General features: G+C 35.7%; 1 protein-coding gene across 1 annotated transcript in view; it reads right to left on the bottom strand.

The window, feature by feature from the left end:
- Positions 1-2,003: 2,003 nt before the first annotated feature.
- TRIM33 (tripartite motif containing 33) overlaps positions 2,004-15,437 on the bottom strand; it is a 44,195-nt gene continuing 30,761 nt past the window's right edge. Inside the window, exons 13-20 of the mRNA XM_014458932.2 lie at positions 15,241-15,304; positions 13,071-13,230; positions 11,626-11,975; positions 9,253-9,376; positions 7,534-7,608; positions 5,439-5,591; positions 3,937-3,987; positions 2,004-3,858 (exon numbers count right to left, since the gene is read on the bottom strand). Coding sequence (XP_014314418.2) covers positions 3,646-3,858; positions 3,937-3,987; positions 5,439-5,591; positions 7,534-7,608; positions 9,253-9,376; positions 11,626-11,975; positions 13,071-13,230; positions 15,241-15,304 — 1,190 coding nt within the window. The 3' untranslated portion in view covers positions 2,004-3,645. The remainder of the gene's footprint in view (positions 3,859-3,936; positions 3,988-5,438; positions 5,592-7,533; positions 7,609-9,252; positions 9,377-11,625; positions 11,976-13,070; positions 13,231-15,240; positions 15,305-15,437) is intronic.

The following is a 15,437-nucleotide window of genomic DNA, read 5'->3' as shown; positions in this document are numbered from 1 at the left end:
AGATGACTGTGAGGAGGAGAACATCTAGGTCCAACGCATGATCAAACTGTGATGCACCTTGAAAACCGTGGCTCGCCTTCAGCAGATTACTGATACAGATGGTGAGTGAAGAACCTCATTGTTTCAATTAGGAGAGATGGGGTAGATTTTATAAAGCTACTCACTGATCTAATGCTGATTATGCAAATAAGCAGTGCTAACAAGAAGTGAGATTTTCATACTTTGTTATGTGTGAGTGGAAGTAGGTAAGGGACTTAAAAGGTAAAGGGTGCCTGGCCAGTGTGGCTCAGTGGATTGAGCATCATCTCATGAGCCAAGAGGTCACCGATTCCTGCCCAGGTTGCAGGCTCAATCCCCAGTAGGGGGCGTGCAAGAGGCAGCCAATAGATTATTCTCTCTCATCATTGGTATTTCTCTCTCCTTCCCTCTCCCTTCTTTCCTTTCTTTGTACAAAATCAATAAAAACTTTTTTTTTTAAGGTAAAGGAAGAGGGAGCCACAGCATCTACTCCCATTTTGGATACTGAGAGACTGTTCAGTAACATCTGGTAGGCCATAATCCAAGGGCATAGTCAGAAGACCTAAATCTTTTAACTTATTAACACTAATCACTAATAATTAATTACATGGCAGGATACCTGCTGAGGTAATTGATAAATCTACAAATTGCACACTATAAACCTTTTGCTTCTATTTAAAAACATTGTTTCTTTGGATTAATGAAAAATTTTAAAAACTGTTACAACAAAAAGTGAGAATTAACTGACTTTAAATTTTATTTAAAATTCCCTTATATAAGAAACAGAGTCAGAAAGTACCTTGTTGATTCCAAAATGGATTAATTTCAACAATGGCTCCAGTGCCTAATCACTTCTCTGCGGCCGTGATTTGATATTTCTATACAGAGCATGACCTACAATCACACACATGCTTCACCTTATAAAGCAATTCCTTCAGTGAATCAGCTCAGCTCAGTGTTAAAATATACAAATGTAGGCCAGCGGAACAGACTAAGGAACACTTTATTCTTGGTGTTCTCATAGCAGATAGGAACTGAAATGTGGCGAAAACTTTGCAAACCTTTAAGGAAACATTAACATCTCCAAATCTAAAATACTGCCTTTCAAGGAAGAATACAAATGTGAGAGTATAAAAACAAACAGGAACTGATATACAATGTTTGTCTTTTTAAAACAAATAGGAAATCATGTAAGATTTCTGAATATCAAGTTAATACTTTTGAACAGTTATATCAGTGCACAGATCAGCTTTGAAACTGATCAGTGTGCAAAAAAAAAAAGCTTTAAATGAAATCTAAAGTGAACAACTTCATTTAATGGTGGTTTATGGACAGCTATTAATGAATGGTACTTCCTCAGCAGTATGAATTATCTTGTTAACAGAAATGGAGCCTATTAAATGTTGACAATAAAGTGGCTTTTTAAGAACCAAAGAACCAATCTTAAAACAAAGGGGATAAACCCCATCTAACATGGTAATATCTTTAAGAGAACACATTATCTTTTAAGGCCCCAAGTATTGAGAAATAAATATTTACTTAAAATTTTGTTTCTTCTGCCATTGGTAGAAAGTATTTATGACTTACTATCTAGTAATAGTGAAAGACAGCAAACAAAAAACATTAGACAAAATGAAGCTATACGGCTAACTCTCCAGTTTTCAAAAATGTGCCCTTAGGTATGTCTCCTGATAATGAAATCACAAATATTATAGGAAAGAGGGGAATAAGCACAGATAAAAGCATTTTTTAAACAATATTCTCCCTCTTATCAGAAAACTCTTCTTTAAAATTTGAGCAAGATGAGTTTGAAATATGTTTTCTAAGTTTACAACAAAACTGAAAGAGAAGCCAAAAGGAAGTTAGAGAATGAAATAAGTCAATAGCAATGACAAAATCAATACCATTAGAAGGCTTGAATCATATTCATGTTTACCCCCACCACTTAAGAAAAGAACAACAACCCAAAGGAGTTTGCATAATAATTTCTTTAAAGCACTTTATTTTATTCAATATGCACTAAAAAATATTTACCTCTTAGACAATTGTGTCAAATAATTTTTCTGAGTAACCTGTCTGAACTGCTTCAGCTGGATTTTTTAAAAGGCAAACGATTTGCCACAAATCTGATATCTGAAAATATCTAATGGAGAGTCTTCTATTTTGGTCACTTTGTATGCTAATGTGTCCATACAAAAGTAGGACTAAAATTTTTAATCCAACAAAAGAGAAGCCTGTATACAGTCTAGACACACATCTTGGACATGAGCATCACAAATGAAGAGAAGAAAAATGAGACAGAGCCAAGGTGGTGTGCCTGCCTCGGTGCTGAAATCAGGATTAAAGGTGGGTTACTCCAGGAACCATTCAAGTGGGGATTGGCTCATTTTCAGGATTTACTTACAAGTCTCTTCTCTGTCCTTTAGGCCCCAGTCCATGCAATGTCCCACTTGGTGGACAGATGAGTAATCTAACCCCACCGGGTTTATTTCAATATTTTGATATTTTAATAATAAGCTGCTTCTGAAGATTTTCTGAGAAGTCTGTTCTCTATTAAAATAAGATAGAACCTCAAAATATGAATGTGAACATTAGAAATAGACAGCATATATTACAAATCCATTCTTGATAGGAACATTAGTAAGAATACACATTAGCTTAAAAAACAGGCTCAGCAAATGTTGCCGATCTGCCAGAAGTTTTAGTTCACTATTTACAAATAAGACAAAGTGAAATACAGAAAATGTTACACATTTGGTAGCTGACAGATTACCGTTTGCCAATAGTGGTCTATCGGAAACTGACAGGAAGGAAGACGGGTCAGAGCCAGCTATCCCCTCCTCAATCCAACCTAAATACACAAAAACGAGGCCAATAGTCAACATTCTGCCTTTCATGGGAATAACTAGGAGCCGATGATTTGGTTGAGAGATGCAATTTGTGGACGTGTTTTCTGGGAATGATTACTATAATTACATGATCTCCTACTGAAAAGTTACCATATTTATTTCAGTAGACGATTAAAGTTGATTAAATAATGATCAATGGTCATGTTCCCTAGACTCCAAGTATGAACAAAAAAATAAAACTGTTGAGTTCTTTAAACCAATATAAAAACTAAGGCCCAACAGCATCAAAATGAGAAAAAATGTAAGTGTATGATTTAATGCACATCTGTATTGACATCAAAAATGTCAACTTTAACTAGAAAACAAGCCAGTGTGTATGTGTGGAGGGAGAGGCATCAGAATTGTTTAATAGCTGTACGCTGTGGTCCACAGAGACAATTTATCAAGTGACATGACCCGCAAGTATTTATTTATACATCCAGCATCCTGCACCAATCAATACCACATAATCAACATCTGCCGATTCTAACAGTCAAAACTCTTCAGTAACAGAAATCTTCAAAGTATTTCACTTTTATTTTTATTTTTACTTTTAATGGTGCAGAGTTGTCTCCCCTTCTTGACAAGAATGTGGTTTCTGTCCATTGTTTCAATCTAATACTGTGTAAAAGCTATCAGTTTCTTCAAGGTGGTGCCCCCACTGTAGGCAGAATTTTCCAGCTACACTTAAAAGTGTTTTCGCTCTCTTTTTAAACAATTGGTTTAAGTTCGTGTCTTTTTACTTTATATGTATTGGTCTGTCGTCTGACTTTAGGCGTTTTCTGCGGGGCTGTATAAAGTCTTCATCAGAGTCCTCAGTTACCTCACCGTCATCCTCTTCCTGCTCAAACTCTGGCAAAGGTGCGAAGGTCCTGTCTGAGTAGATCTCTGTGAGTTTATCTTCAAAGTACAACGCAACTGCTTTCCCTGCCTGAGCTACTTCTGAATCAGCCTGCAAGCAAAAGATAGGATATTCACCTATTGGTAATGCATATTCCTTCACCAAGTGTGCATGGTCTGAAAAGCTTACCTTCAAATTAATCTCTTGTGTTTCTGCATAAACTTGAACAACTCTCATCATCTAAAAAGGATACCAGAGTCAAAAAAAAAAAGGGAAATTATAAATCCTTTCTAAAATTATAAAACTGCATAGGACTGGCGACAAGAGTCAGCCATACTAGGGGTGTCAGATTATAAGTGCGATGACCAGATTATAAGTGCTTCCTAAAGTTTTACAGAACATGGAACCACTTTCTTTACAAAGTTCTAAGACTGAAGCTACCGTGAAACCTCAATAATTGTCTCAAATTCTGAATTACTGGGGTCAACCTAAATAGAAATTGGTCAGAATATATCAATCTGTTTAAGAGAAACATATCTGTAAGATGAATAATGTAAGAAATGTTGCTTTTAAAAATCTGCCAAACTTTCAACAAACCACTTAATCAGAATGCCATCTATATGGCAATTTGTTAATCATAAATTATTTAACTATTACTAAAACAGAAAAAAAAAATGGGCCTTCTTCCTGACAAATGCTAGCTATAGTTCATGAAAGCACATTTATTTAAAATAACCTAAGTGCATTAGAAAACAAGACAGAAACTTGGGACTGTATTAATTTTACTTTGATAGAAGTTTTACTGTTCTCTGTGGCATACTGCTATTGAGGTGACTAGACTTTTCACCTAGTAAGAACTTTTTAAAATTTTTTACAGTCATCTAGATGCTTCCAGAAGCAGCTATGAGTAAATTTTAAATGATTCAACGTGATTTATTTTAGTAATAGTCACATGGCACCCAATTTTTACCAGTAATTAAGATGAGACTTTAGTAATAAAGTAATCCTTTTTAAAGATTTTATGAATTCTCATCCAATTCCATTTTCTCCTTCTGTAATAATGAAAAATTTCCTTATCAATAGGCAACTTGACTTTTCCCAAAGATAACCAAAATTATTTCCTTAAGGGAGGTGTGTGTGTGTGTGTGTGTGTGTGTATCACATTTCTTTACAAGATATGGATAACAAATCCTTATCCTCATAAAAATACAAAGCCACTGAGATCCAAAAACTCAACATTATATACTCTGGGCTACTGTTCAAAACGAGCCACCAGAGTTGTTGCTGATTTTAAGGTTCTACATTTATATGGTCAATAATAAAATCAAAGGACACTGTTACAAATGTCTTTCTTCAATGTACCCAAAATTTAGGCTTTTATAATAGTTTCCCACAAAACATACTTAACTAGAGACTACTTTCTATATCTTAATCCTCAACTTGTTCAGGAAGGGATATTTAATAACATTCCTGATTTATTATGTTTAAGTATATACTTCAAATCATACACAGTAAACTTTCTTTTTTGGAGCTGTAGATGACAATTTTACTCTTGACAGAATTGAAGCAGAAAAAGGAATTTTAAATCAAATTAGAAAAATCACTTGGCAGGAAAAGCAAAATCCAAACAATAAAACCAACAAACAAATAAAAACTAATAATCCCAGACTACAGTTTGGAAGCTAACATACTTCATTAAACCTTTCACAGTTCTTGAAGATCAAACGGACGTCAGCCACAAAGTCATCTGGGACTTGGTAGTGTTGGGAATGTTTTTTCTGCAGCTTCTTTTTCACGGTAGATAAATCCATTGGTTTCTTTATAATTTTATAGTAGTTTGGTATCTAAAAGAGCAAATAAATACGGCTAGATAAGGATTCTCCCAAATGCCAAACTGTTTTTAATTTGAAAATCCATAGCGTATTAATTTTAGGGGGAAAATGTATTGACTAATGAGTCAGCTACTTGAAAATTTGGGGTATAGTGAATGTACTGTTTATCTTTGGCCCCAATTTTATCATGAAAATCAAATCATGTTCAGAATATGTGGCAGTATCCATGTTATGAAGACCCCTAAGTTCTATTTTTAAGAAGTAAATTTGGAAAGAAAGCAAATAGCAAGGATAACCAGTCACTAATGTTAAAGATACAGCTAGCTCATCAGAATTTTATGATTCCTGAAGAGGAAAGGGAAACAAAATGGTTACAAAAGGTATTGTTATTATTAGAACATGATATCTTTTAGAGGACTTAACTTTTTATCACAAAGTACTGTGGACATAGCAACAGAGGAAGAAAGATTGGAATACCACCGCCCCCGCCTCCCCCCCCCCCAAAAAAAAAAATTTTTAGCCACTCAGTGATCATGCTGGGAAGTTCTGGCCCCGACTCTTGGCCAAAAATTTGTATCCTCGGGAAATAACTAAACATAGAGAAGCTTTTTCAATAGTTCATGAAAAATAATTTGAAAGTCACTTTCTCATGAACTTAGACAAGACAGACTTGCTAATATCAGATGATTACTATTTGCACAAAACATATTCCTTGTGTCTAGACCAGTGGTTCTCAACCTTCCTAATGCCGCGACCCTTTAATACAGTTCCTCATGTTGTGGTGACCCCCAACCATAAAATTATTTGCATTGCTACTTCATAACTGTAATTTTGCTACTGTTATGAATTGTAATGTAAATATCTGATATGCAGGATGTATTTTCATTGTTACAAATTGAACATAATTAAAGCATAGTGATTAATCACAAAAACAATATGTAATTATATATGTTTTCCGATGGTCTTAGGCGACCCCTGTGAAAGGGTCATTCGACCCCCAAAGGGGTCGTGACCCACAGGTTGAGAACTGCTGGTCTAGACCTACGGTGCTGTAAAATTCATTTCTGAAGCTATTCAGTACACAAGTCTACTATTCAATATTGTATAGCACATCTGGTATTCAGTAACATCTTAATTCAACAAATGTTGGCTAACAAATAAAAGATGTATAGCACAGTCTCAGACCATTTATGACGCACTAAGCACCTCTTATGTTCCTTTTGCTGTGGGACTTCGGAGGCAATGTTTATTCCTTACTAAAGTCCCCTTTATGTTAAACAAAGAATATGACTTGCAAAATTTTCCCAATCTTTTCTTAATCTTGACTTTTCATAAAAGAGGGCTTATAAAGGCAGAGCCAGTGTAAAAGATTAAATTTTACACGTTTATTCAAATACACAGATTGTTTTCTCCCCGACCTACAGAACCTAGAATCGTAGAACTAGAATCTTAGAAATAATTTAGTCCAATACTCCCACTGCACAGTTTAAAGAGTAAAGGCAAGAATATATGTAATTTTCCCAGTTATAAGGATGGCTAATGGCAGAACTGAGAGAAGTTGCCTTCTGACTCCTAGGTTCAAGATTATTTCCATTATACCTATTACCACTTACCTTAAAGGTAATAGAGGACATGGAAATTAAATTCACTACGTTTCCATCAGAGCAACAAAATCTTTAAAAACAAACTCCAATTTTAACTAGTGGACCTCATATCCACTTGGCCCTACTAAAATTTCTGATTAATAAGAAATATTTAAAATGCTACTAGGTATGATGCTAAAACATGTACACAGGTTACCATAGACTATATATCCCTTGAAAGAACCCAATGAGGGAAGAAATAGTATTAGAAAAGAAAACTTGAGCCTTGGAGAGGTTGAGGAGAGTCTTCGAGAAGCTGGAGTTTTAACAGAGGAGTCTTCACCAGGGTGGTACTAAGGAAAACAACTCACCGAAGCAGGAACTGGCTCCTGGAATTCAATACTTAACTCATGACAATAGAGGTAAAGCAGAAGACGTTCACATTTCTGGCCAAAAAAAAAAAAAAAAAGATAAGAAAACCCTTAAGTTTTTTTTGCCTAATAAGATCTTCTTGAGAATAAGGAGTTTGTCATTATAAAGTACTAGAGGTCCAGTGCACAAAATTCGTGCACTCGGGGAGGTCCCTCAGCCCGTCGGGGGCCCTTGCAGGGAGCGGGCCTAAACCGTAATCCTTAGTGTGAGGTGGAGGCGGGAGAGGCTCCCGCCACCACTGAGCTCACCAGCTGTGAGCCAGGCTTCTGGGCTTCTGGCTGAGCGGCACTCCTCCTGTGGAAGTGCACTGACCACCAGGGGCAACTCTTGTATTGAGCGTCTGCCCCCTGGTGGTCAGTGTGCATCATGTCATAGTGACCGGTCATTCAGCCGTTCAATCGATTTGCACATTACCCATTTATTATATAGTATTACTACTACTAGTTCTCCAACTAAACATACACCCAAAGAAAACCGCTTCGTTTCCCGTTTAGTTTTGAAACTATCTTCTGTTTTACTTTAAATGCACTTATCAAAGACAGAGTGCTTTTGTTCTTATCTGATAACAAAAGTAATTTATCTACTATTAATGCAACTATTTATACACATGGAAGGAGTCAGAAAAGCAACATATAGCATTTTGTACAATAATTTATATATTACCTAGTAATCTATAAATTATTGCTGTTGCTACTCGTGTTGTAATCCCCTGTGGCAGGCCAGACATGTTTCTAATTCCTTTCTTGAAATTATTCCACTCAGGTTCAAAATTAAATAAAAACTATCTGTATCTTCTCAACCCAACTCTAGAATATTTTTAAAAAATCAGAAATAAACTGAAATGCATTTTACCTTTAGTTTTCATTTGCTTAAATTTCTTTTAAGTTTGTACATTCTAAACACATACCTTCTCTTCATAGATAGTGGAGGGGGGATTTTGTGAAGTATATACATCAGATTAGAGCCAAACATAATTAACCACATAACTATGTGAAAGGTATTTTTCTATGAAGATCAGACTATGGACTACATGAGCAGAAATCCGACTAAAGTGAGGAAGAGGATTTTGATTCCATTTTTAATACAATGAGAAGCTGTTCAAGGATGTTAAGCAAGGGAGTGATAGCCCTGTTTACATTTTTAAAAAGAATGTTATGAACAGTACAGAAAATGGACTGTAAGGGGGCAGGAGTAGAATCAGGGAGTCCAGTGAAGAGACTATTACAGTAGTGCAGATGACAGGCTATGATGGCTATCTCATAATTATCATTAGGGGAAGTAAGAACATAATATTATAAAGTCACTCCTGATTCTTTTATTTCTCTCAGATTTCTGGCTTGAGCAACAGAGATAATGGTAATATACTGGGGGAGAAGTACAGTTTTTATGTTGTTATTTGCTTATTTATTGCTTCTGCTTTTTGAAGAAGAGAATTAAAAATGAAGATTTTGGTTGAGGCATGTTCAGTATGAGAAAACTGGATATAAGAGTTTAAAGCTGAGGGCTAGAGATAAAGATTTCAGAAGTCATCAATATATCATCAGATGGAAAGATTAAAAAATGAAAGTGTATCAGGTTACATGTATATCACACTTAAAAAATGTAGAGCCAGACAACTACAGAATCCCTAATAATACATCAACTGATTTCACACTTACCCTTTGGTCCACAGGGCTTAATCCCTGTGCAGTTTTCCCCTTCTTACTATGTTGCAAATTGTCGCAATCATATTCAACTTCTGGTTTCCCAATATCTCTGCAAAATGTGCATATCCAGTCCCCACTAAAGAGGCAAACAGACAATTAGTCCATATAATGACAACAAAACCCACTCTAGGGAAGCTAATTCCCTAGAGGTTAAGACTCTAATTTGTTTGTTTTCATAAAGTGAAATTGTATGATAAAACTTTCCCCAAATTTTCCCAGTCATTCTTCAATTGATTACCTTCTGGAAAGCAATATAAAACCAGTATCTTGGCATTCAATAGGTCTTCTCATAGTACAAAGCTGATGAGCAGTATGCAGCGTAAGACCAATTCTCAGACACCAGTAATCACAATGATCCCGTATTAACAAACAAGAAAAGAGTACAGGACATGGAATTCCTCAGGTGTCCTGTACTGTTTTGGCATGTATTAAACATGCCAAAAATAAAACAACTATTTGTTCATAGCCAGTCAAAAGCCTAGACTCACATGCATACACACACACATATGAACACACACACACACACACACACACACACGCACACCCTTACAAATACAAGCACATGCACATATACACCTTAGCTTTCAAATCTGCTCAGTCTATCAAACCATAAACTCCAATGAGTCATGCATATTCACTCTCCTCATCGCTTACACACATACGCAAAGTCTACATCTCGAGACTATACTGTGTGCCAACAGCTTCGATTCCTCCCAAAGCCTCTGCCTTTGCGAGAAGGCATTCAGTGGCAAAATTCTAATGTTCCAGCAGATGTTACTATTCAAAGACAAGAAAAATATGAAAAGCCTTAATTTCAAGACCAAAACGCCAATACTTTTCTCTTCTAAAAGAGTAAAGAAAAAGAAGGCCCTTATGGCATCTCTGGCAAATGATTATGCCTCCTAAGATTTAGGTAAGAATACAATTCTTCAGAAAAATATTCTGACAGTTTTTATATCCACCAGTGTTCTAAGCCAAAAGGTTGAATTTTTCACATTCAACTATAATCACTGTTTCTCAGAAATCTGAGAGGAAATGTAAGCTTGTTATGTATAGACAGGGAAGGTGAGTTTCCCCAAGAACACCGGTTTACTTTCCTTTAAAAGAAACCCAGGGTAAGAGTTGGGGAAGAGGAAAGACAGAAATATGACTCAACTTATGATCTCTGAAATCAACTGAAGTTGAAACTGTGAACATAAAATGTTCAAGAAGAAAAAGAGCTCTTCTAAAACCAACTACTACTTGTAGATGTAGACGATCCCTAAAAATCTGTGAGCAGCCCAAAGTAATCAAGTTAATTAGTTCCCTACAGAGTTATCGCTAGACTACTTTGTAACCTGCCCAGCACATCTATTCCATTGCATTAACTGGCCTCTCAGCTTGCCTTGGGTGCTCAATGACAGCTGTTTTATTACTTGAAACTAGATTTAGCCGACATGGGGTCCAAGGACAATGCTATTTATTTTATCCCCAAATTATTTACTTTTAAATAAGTAATTCAGTAATTGTCTATTCAAAGTTAATGACTAAAAGACATTTCACCTAGATCCAAAGAAAAGCCTGAGAAGTCTGCACACAGTGCTTCAGGCAGGCAGAACCAATTAACTACTTCCAGTGGTCAAGAGAAAGCTGTTTCTAAAAAAATTCACAACACTGAAGGTGTTTTTACAAGGAGTTTTTTTCTTTAAAATGTCTTCTGAGAGCTTTCAGACATTAAAAAAGTTTGGGTAAAATTTAATATAGTTGTCATAAAACTAAATAGCATTCAGAAATAAAATAATAATTGTAGAACCTATTAAAATTTATGGCAATAGCCCGGCTGATTTGGCTCAGTGAATTGAGCATCGTCCCATGCACCAAGAGGTCACTGGTTCGATCCCCAGTCAGGGCACATGCCTGGGATGCAGGCTCGATCCCCAGTAGGAGGCGTCAGGAGGTAGCTGATTGATGTTTCTCTCTCCCTCTCAAATTAATAAAAACATGTATTTTTTTAAAAATGATGGCAATAGATTTAAAAAATTAACTTGAAGAGGAAATCTGCCGTTGCCCCTTATAATTAAGAGTTTTATCTAATTTGTTTACATTAAATATAAACTGAAGGCCAGGAAATAATCTACACTTTATCATTAATGCGGCAGCACTTACATCTTGGACTGTTTATTGTTCAACTATTAGTTTCTCTAGAAGGTAATACCAAAGGAACAACAGGCCCGTTTTACTATATATGCAATGGTTAAGAAGGCCACCTGCCTTAACTTTCTGGTGGGTTTGTTTGTTTGTTTATAAAAGTAAACATCATCAAAAAATCAATTATTTCACTGGTACCTTGGAAAGCTAAGAAGTGTTGGAACATGACAAGTTAGATGAAAGACCTTTGGACATTTTTCACAGCACAAGAGATCCCCTCCATTTTGGCAGACAGCACACCAATCTTCATTTGGGTCATCATCTTTGCTGTTGCCATCTCCTCCCATCCTTGCCGACCTGTGCATGAGGCTTCGAATTGAAGACTTTCCATTAACAAGGCTGCTGAGCCCTGACTGTTTGCAGCTCTCATTCGTATCTGTAGGCTCAGTTTTCACATGGTTTTCCACTCCTGGTAATGCATCCAACTCACTCTCTAGATGCAGGTTGGTTGAGAGAGGTGGTGTCAAACTACTCTCAGGACTGCTCAACTAAAACAAAACAAGGACAACCTCTTGAAGAATCATTTAATCCATTATTGTTAGCTGTGTGTGTGTGACCTTATGTTAACATGTATACAGATATACTGACCTAACTTAAAATTACTTTGGAAATCATATTAGTGACATAAAGGAATGAAATTAACCCCAAATTTATTTAGGCATGTTAATTTGTGATTTTAGGGAGCAGTCTCCGAAATATTGGTTCACTCAGATAGTAAGGAAATTAATTTAACAGCTAAGCACACTGACTGGGAAGTGAGCATAGGGTTATACTTTTCCTAAAGAGAGTTGACGTTGGTGTGTTATTTTTCACTGAAGAATCTACTGCATAGCTTTTGAGGAGCATTCTTCTGCCCACTTATTCTACAAATGTAGGAAGATTATGACAATATAAAAAAGAATCTTTTAACCTGTTTTGGAGGTACTTTCCAGATTAAGTCCTGGATGAAGAGGTGATACTGCTCCAAACCCATGGCTAAATGTGCTGCTCTCTAAACCTACATACAGTGCATTCAATATATAGCTCGAGCTAAAATTTCTATGTGCCAACCACACAGAAGCCCAGGCAGGAAGGAAAAAAACCAAGATAGAAATTTCTAAACAAAGAGACTTGTGCCTTCTTTCATCCTATATTATAAATTCTATAAAGTGTCCCACCTGGGAACTCTAAAATGGGTAATAATTCATAAGCTAAAGGCAATCTTTCCCCATCACAAAACTCTTTGATTGTTAACTTCTTTCATGTCAGCAGCCTTAATTCTGAATGTACAGGTCCAGGCAAATAGCCAAGGATCATTTGTGGCCTGAGATGATTAAAAAATTCAGAATAAGATAGAACCTGACTTAAAATCATGGCAAAAAATATGACCAATTAAAAACGAAAAGATAATTTTAAATGAATCTTCAGTATGATTCTTTTCTGATTAGTTACAGCTAGCATTTCGAGACACTGAGTTAGAAAAAGAGATAACTGGCCTAGTACCAGGCATAGAAATGCAAGCATAAGTACATGTTCCGGAAGCACTATTCAGTCTAGCACACTCGGAGCGGGAAGAATCCCTGGCAGACCCCAGCGGGCTTTACCATGCAGGCACTCCTCCTGCCATCCTCTGTCTTCTCTTGCTTCACGGCTCCTGAAAAGCTACATATTTCATCTTCAGTCCCAGGTTCTTGCTTGACCTTCACTTGATCAGACTTGAAACTAAGACTTGTCTTCTCAGCAGTTCTTCCTGATGACCCACAGCTAATAAAAAAACAAGAAAGGCCACATATGTTTGACTGTGTGGTGTGTATAAAAATAATGTTCATTAATGTGAAAGCAACAGACAATTTATTAATTTTAAGATAAGATACTTCATAATGTTGTTAAGAGGAGTGTGGTATAAACTTAGCTTCCAATTCTTAAAAATGTAAATCAAACTTTCAGAAGATCTTAAAAACACATGTTATGTTCTGAGGCACTTACAATACACCAGGTAAGAAGTCTAGTAAACAATCATTTTCCCTTCTCTCTATAAAAGTAGTTTCAATTCTTCTCTACTCCCAAACATCTGAAGAAAATAACATCAACCGTGGTTCATGAAGCCTTCTCAAAGGAATTGCTAGTTTAGTTTTTATGGGCAGGGAATTGGGAAAAGAGGATAACAAATAGTAAACAACCTAGAATGTCCTTATTTGAAATCAATGTAATGATACAAGACTAATCAGTTCTATCTAGAACACAAAGCAAAACCACTGGCAAGAGATGTGAATAACTGGTAAGACTGTATTACTTCTAAGAATGAACACCTTTTTTTTCACTCAATTTATTCTTTTCTTCTAAAAGTACTGATTATTAAAGTACAATTAAAAAGTCAGGCAAGTGTTTGAAAGGACCAATCTTCAAAATGCATGTGCACACATGCATACAAAAGAATCCTATAACATAAATCTTTCTTGCATTATATTATACTAAATTATTTAAACTAAAGAGTAAAAGTCAACATTATTGTATTTTGTCTTAAAACACACTCTCTCCCACCACCCCCATTTTCTTAGTTCTGTCCACCAAAAAGGCATAAAAAACAATGACTAATTCAGTAGTAATGAGTATCCCTAGTACCTAGAAGACTGTCTCCAAGCACCATTTCTCACTAACATGACCAGATTTCTTAGAGAAATGGCTGATTCCAGTTCTGAAGCAGGTAATGTACAAGATGAACCTGGACAATCATTTTATAACAACAAACAAGGAAGCCTTCAGAGGATGCTGGGGTTATACCCCCCAAAAAGGGGGGGACTTTAAAAAGCTCTGACAGGCCAAAGATAAAAAAACTTTAAGCATCAATAAAATAACATCTACAATGGTTTGGATCATATAAAATATATTTAAGTATATGAGTTCATAAAGTTAAAAATAATAAAACCATTGGTCACTGTTGAAGGGTGCTGGGAAATCAACTCAATAGGTAAATAGAGAGAACAAATCTATTCACTCAACTTTTCCCATAACCAAATAGTTGATGGCAGAAAGTGTCTCTTTACAGAATTGTTTAAAATAATAAACAAAGAAGGAATAATACAATAATTCAAATGCATCATTTTTCAACCAGTAAAAAAAAAGTTAGGCAATGATCATTAATGATCGCTTTCACAAAACAAACAAATAGAACCCGACCAGACATTATGTGACCCTTACGGGAATACACAGCACCACTACCCTTTCCCCCAAATCAAACCTGAATCCAATCAAACCTCCTGATCTAAATACAATATAGAGAAAAAACAGCACGCAGTGTATTTAAATGACAAAAATGGATGGAATGCTATAGGAAAAACAATACACCTCCTCACATACATTGATTCTGACTTCAACATATATATTGATGGCAATGTAAAAGTATTTATGGGAAATTTTAAAAGGTATTTATGGGGAAATCTGAACATTTAACTGTATCTCTAGTAATATTAAAGAATTATCCATTACATTTTTTCTAGGTGTGACAATAGTTCTGTGGTTATAAAATTTTTAAATCCTTATATTTTAAGTGATATATTCTGAAACAGTCACAAGTAAATAGGATATCTGAGATTTGTTTCAAAATAATCCAGACCAAGAGGGAATGAACAGAAGAATTAAGATTGGCCATGACTTGGTGATTATTGAAGCTAGATTGTAAGTATATAAGAGTTCACTGTAATATTCATTTTTTAAAGTATATATTTGAAATATTTCTTAATAAAAAATTGTGCCTATTAATAATGTAATACTCACCTGCCTCTGCTGCCAGTACTAGATGTACTAGGGGGTCTCACAGGGGTGTGAGAATTGGATAAACCTGCAAATAAGTCAAAATGAATATTAATGCAGGTATGAATATTCAGAATTCTACCTACTAGTTACAGATTCCAAGATGATCATAATACAATTTAGCTGCCCTGGCCAGATAGCTCAGTTGGTTAGAGCATTGA

Source organism: Myotis lucifugus, unplaced genomic scaffold (genome assembly GCF_000147115.1).
Source record: "Myotis lucifugus unplaced genomic scaffold, Myoluc2.0 scaffold_101, whole genome shotgun sequence".
Classification (NCBI taxonomy): domain Eukaryota; kingdom Metazoa; phylum Chordata; class Mammalia; order Chiroptera; family Vespertilionidae; genus Myotis; species Myotis lucifugus.
The sequence above is the reverse complement of the archived record's forward strand: the minus strand, read 5'-3'. Positions and strand labels throughout refer to the sequence as shown.